Source organism: Oncorhynchus nerka, linkage group LG9b, assembly GCF_034236695.1.
Source record: "Oncorhynchus nerka isolate Pitt River linkage group LG9b, Oner_Uvic_2.0, whole genome shotgun sequence".
Lineage (NCBI taxonomy): Eukaryota > Metazoa > Chordata > Actinopteri > Salmoniformes > Salmonidae > Oncorhynchus > Oncorhynchus nerka.
In genome coordinates this window covers 50,249,672-50,254,393 of record NC_088424.1, presented here as the reverse complement: position 1 = coordinate 50,254,393, position 4,722 = coordinate 50,249,672, and the positions used below count along the sequence as shown (strand labels likewise).

Sequence of the window (4,722 nt, the reverse complement as noted above, 5' to 3'; positions counted from 1 at the left end):
GAACCAGAGTCAACCCAGAAGTCGGAAAGTTACATTTCACCAATGCGTCAAAATCTGGGACCGGTCAACTGAAGAGTGAACTATAGTCATAACTTCATCAACTAGAGTTACGTTATAACGTTACCGTTTTCCACGACGGTTGTGATTTCTATGGTACTTCATTCTCTCCTTAAAAATGATTCATTTCCCCGTAAAAGGTCGGCTTCACAGGACCGGATAACTTGCCCGCGGTTTGGCGTTATTCATCTGTAGCTCACGCAGAACCCGTCTCTCGTACGCACCTGAGTCTGAGGACCGTTATGGAGTATTTTTACAAACTCAACATGTCTTGAAAATGTAAAATGTTCTTTTTCAACAGCTTGAACAATTTCAAATACATGTTTTTATAAACAAAACAAGTGAAATTGCTGATGGTCAAGGTACAATTTCTCATTTTGGAATTATAGTTCGACAGGTTGTCAAGAAGAAAACTGATGCTGATTTTACTGGGATTAGAAAGCGAGCAGGATTTTACTTTACCGGAACGGATGTCAGACACCCACCGTGCGTGAGACCATCCTCTCCCCGTTTACCTGGTGGTAAGACTGGCTACCCTAAAGCGATGGCGTCCGAGGTGGTCTGCGGGCTGATCTTCAGATTGCTTCTTCCAATATGTTTAGCAACAGGTATGTTTTACACATGAAAAGCTACGGCATCTCTTTGCGCATGAAAAATATACCGCATCTCTTGTGCACTGAATGTGCCATCCAAATAGACATGAAAATAGTCGGGGGGAGAAAAAAACCTCACAGCCATTGCAGATGACAGACTACAATAATACAATAATAATGTATATTAGCCTAATAAAAATAGTTATTATACTTTTACAAAGGAATTAAAATATGTTAAACATTTACAGAAGGCTGATCAAACGCCTGAGTAGTGTGTTGGGATTCTTGTTTTGCCACTAGTACACAGTTCTCTGTGATTTGTACTAACCATGTCTTTTACTGAAATCAATTTATTTATGGAAAAAGCCTAAAAGATATGCCCATATTATTTCATACTGGTTGACTGCGCTTCTCATGACCTTTCAGTCGTATTCCAAACCCTTTCTGCTCCAAGTTAATATCTGAAATAGCTTGGTTTGTTGATTAGCTGGTCAACAAAATGTGTCTTATTCCATAAAGCGCTTCTCATGACCTTTCAGTCGTATTCCAAAACCCTTTCTGCTCCAAGTTAATATCTGAAATAGCTTGGTTTGTTGATTAGCTGGTCAACAAAATGTGTCTTATTCCATAAAGCGCTTCTCATGACCTTTCAGTCGTATTCCAAATCCTTTCTGCTCCAAGTTAATATCTGAAATAGCTTGGTTTGTTGATTAGCTGGTCAACAAAATGTGTCTTATTCCATAAAGCGCTTCTCTTATCTTCCCATTCTCTTCCCATTCTCTTCCTGTTTGTTACAGTCGCATTGCCTTTTTTAGCTGGTCTAGCTTCTGAAAAAAAGTAATGCCTTTCTCTTAGGTGGTATTTAAAGTAGGCAACCAAAATGGGTTATAGACGATTTATTACCTATTTGGTATTGGGTTATAGACGATTTATTACCTATTTGGTATTGGGTTATAGACGATTTATTACCTATTTGGTATTGGGTTATAGACGATTTATTACCTATTTGGTATTGGGTTATAGACGATTTATTACCTATTTGGTATTGGGTTATAGCCGATTTATTACCCATTTGGTATTGGGTTATAGCCGATTTATTACCTATTTGGTATTGGGTTATAGACGATTTATTACCCATTTGGTATTGGGTTATAGACGATTTATTACCATTTGGTATTGGGTTATAGCCGATTTATTACCCATTTGGTATTGGGTTATAGCCGATTTATTACCCATTTGGTATTGGGTTATAGCCGATTTATTACCCATTTGGTATTGGGTTATAGCCGATTTATTACCCATTTGGTATTGGGTTATAGACGATTTATTACCCATTTGGTATTGGGTTATAGCTGATTTATTACCCATTTGGTATTGGGTTATAGACGATTTATTACCTATTTGGTATTGGGTTATAGCTGATTTATTACCCATTTGGTATTGGGTTATAGCTGATTTATTACCCATTTGGTATTGGGTTATAGACTATTTATTACCTATTTGGTATTGGGTTATAGACGATTTATTACCTATTTGGTATTGGGTTATAGCTGATTTATTACCTATTTGGTATTGGGTTATAGCTGATTTATTACCCATTTGGTATTGGGTTATAGACGATTTATTACCATTTGGTATTGGGTTATAGACGATTTATTACCATTTGGTATTGGGTTATAGACGATTTATTACCATTTGGTATTGGGTTATAGACGATTTATTACCATTTGGTATTGGGTTATAGACGATTTATTACCATTTGGTATTGGGTTATAGACGATTTATTACCTATTTGGTATTGGGTTATAGCTGATTTATTACCTATTTGGTATTGGGTTATAGACGATTTATTACCTATTTGGTATTGGGTTATAGCTGATTTATTACCTATTTGGTATTGGGTTAAAGCTGATTTATTACCCATTTGGTATTGGGTTATAGCTGATTTATTACCCATTTGGTATTGGGTTATAGCTGATTTATTACCATTTGGTATTGGGTTATAGCTGATTTATTACCATTTGGTATTGGGTTATAGCTGATTTATTACCCATTTGGTATTGGGTTATAGCTGATTTATTACCATTTGGTATTGGGTTAAAGCTGATTTATTACCCATTTGGTATTGGGTTATAGCTGATTTATTACCATTTGGTATTGGGTTATAGCTGATTTATTACCCATTTGGTATTGGGTTATAGCTGATTTATTACCATTTGGTATTGGGTTATAGACAATTTATTGCCATGTTTTTGCTTAAAAACATCTTCATGGTGAGAGAAATGCAGATTCGAAGTCACAGCCATCGTTCAGTTTCAAACACTTGAAGCGGCAACATGGATTATTATATTAGTTTATCACAAGTATACATTGTATTCACACGTATGTCAAGTGATATGCAAAGTCATTCTTCAGCATTGCCTAGGGTGCTATGTGGGTACACAGGTGAACCAGTAACCTGAAAGTTGTCTGGTCCAAGTCCCCGAGGCAAAAAGACGATTTTCCATTCCAACCAAATGGACAATAACATATCTATCCTATTCTATATTCCATTTCCTGTAAATACATTTGGCCCGCAGCTGAAGGTTAAACTGGCACCAGTTAATGTACTGTACACATTCATGTTAACACAACAGCTTTGTCTACTTATTATTGCATTGTCAAAACAGAGCTGGTCCTATTCACACCTTTTATACAGCTTCCAGTGACTCAGGTTTGCTGTTTGTGTGTTGCATTGTAGGTAGGCCAAGACTGCTGTGTGTGTGTGTGTGTGTGTGTGTGTGTGTGTGTATTGTACTGTACAGCAATAGTCTATTCTGTGGTTGGCCACAATGGAAAACGATTAAGACATAACCACTAACAACTGTCTACTAGTACAATGTCTGTCTGTGTCCGTATAGGACCACGACCAACCGCTCTTCTGGCTATAACAGCACTGACACGCCAACCAGACCAGGGGCTTTCTATAGACCAGCTCCATCAGTAGAGATGACTGTTCCAAACGGCACCCTATCCCCTATGTGGTGCACTACTCTTGACCAGAACCCTATGGAGAAGAGTGTTCCAAATTGCACCCTATCCCCTATGCAAGTGCACTATTCTTGACCAGAGCCCTATGGAGAAGAGTGTTCCAAACTGCACCCTATCCCTTATGTAGTGCACTACTCTTGACCAGAGCCCTATGGATATATAGGGCACCATTTTGGGATGCAGTTTTGGGATGCAGACTAAGGACGATAATGCACCTCTTGACAGGCTTGAAGTTGAAACCCCCCCTTCTGTCTCTTCCAGAAGCCACGGGCGAGGCCACGGCTTGTCTCTGTTAATCGGTGGAAAGTCGTTTTAACAGGATGAATTAATAATGTGGTTGTAGAGGGATGAGAAGAACTGCCTTTCCTGTTATCGTAAACGTACCTTTAATATTTGATGTTTATTCACAAAGTGCCAATGATCAGGAGTCAATCCCAGGAACAGGGACGACTCACAGTAACTGGAACACTGATAGAGAAGAGACAAAGCAAAGACAAGGGGGTAGCTAATGGTAACATACACGTGAGGTGTTGGTGTGTGTTGTAATGTCATGAGATGTTTTAGCCTGTAAAAAAAAGGGGATTTCCTGAGGATGACATTTATGTCAATGAAGCTGAACACAATACAACTTTTTTTTTGCCCGAACAATTTGTGATACTCCCTGGTGTTACAACAGTATAGAGATACTCCCTGGTGTTACAACAGTATAGAGATACTCCCTGGTGTTACTCTGGTGTTACAACAGTATAGAGATACTCCCTGGTGTTACTCTGGTGTTACAACAGTATAGAGACACTCCCTGGTGTTACAACAGTATAGAGATACTCCCTGGTGTTACAACAGTATAGAGATACTCCCTGGTGTTACAGCAGTATAGAGATACTCCCTGGTGTTACAGCAGTATAGAGATACTCCCTGGTGTTACAGCAGTATAGAGATACTCCCTGGTGTTACAACAGTATAGAGACACTCCCTGGTGTTACAACAGTATAGAGATACTCCCTGGTGTTACAGCAGTATAGAGACACTCCCTGGTGTTACA

General features: G+C 38.7%; 1 protein-coding gene across 1 annotated transcript in view; it reads left to right on the top strand.

Moving 5' to 3' along the window:
- Positions 1–601: 601 nt before the first annotated feature.
- LOC115115063 (piezo-type mechanosensitive ion channel component 2-like) overlaps positions 602–4,722 on the top strand; it is a 321,930-nt gene continuing 317,809 nt past the window's right edge. The window contains exon 1 of the mRNA XM_065013810.1: positions 602–665. Coding sequence (XP_064869882.1) covers positions 602–665 — 64 coding nt within the window. The remainder of the gene's footprint in view (positions 666–4,722) is intronic.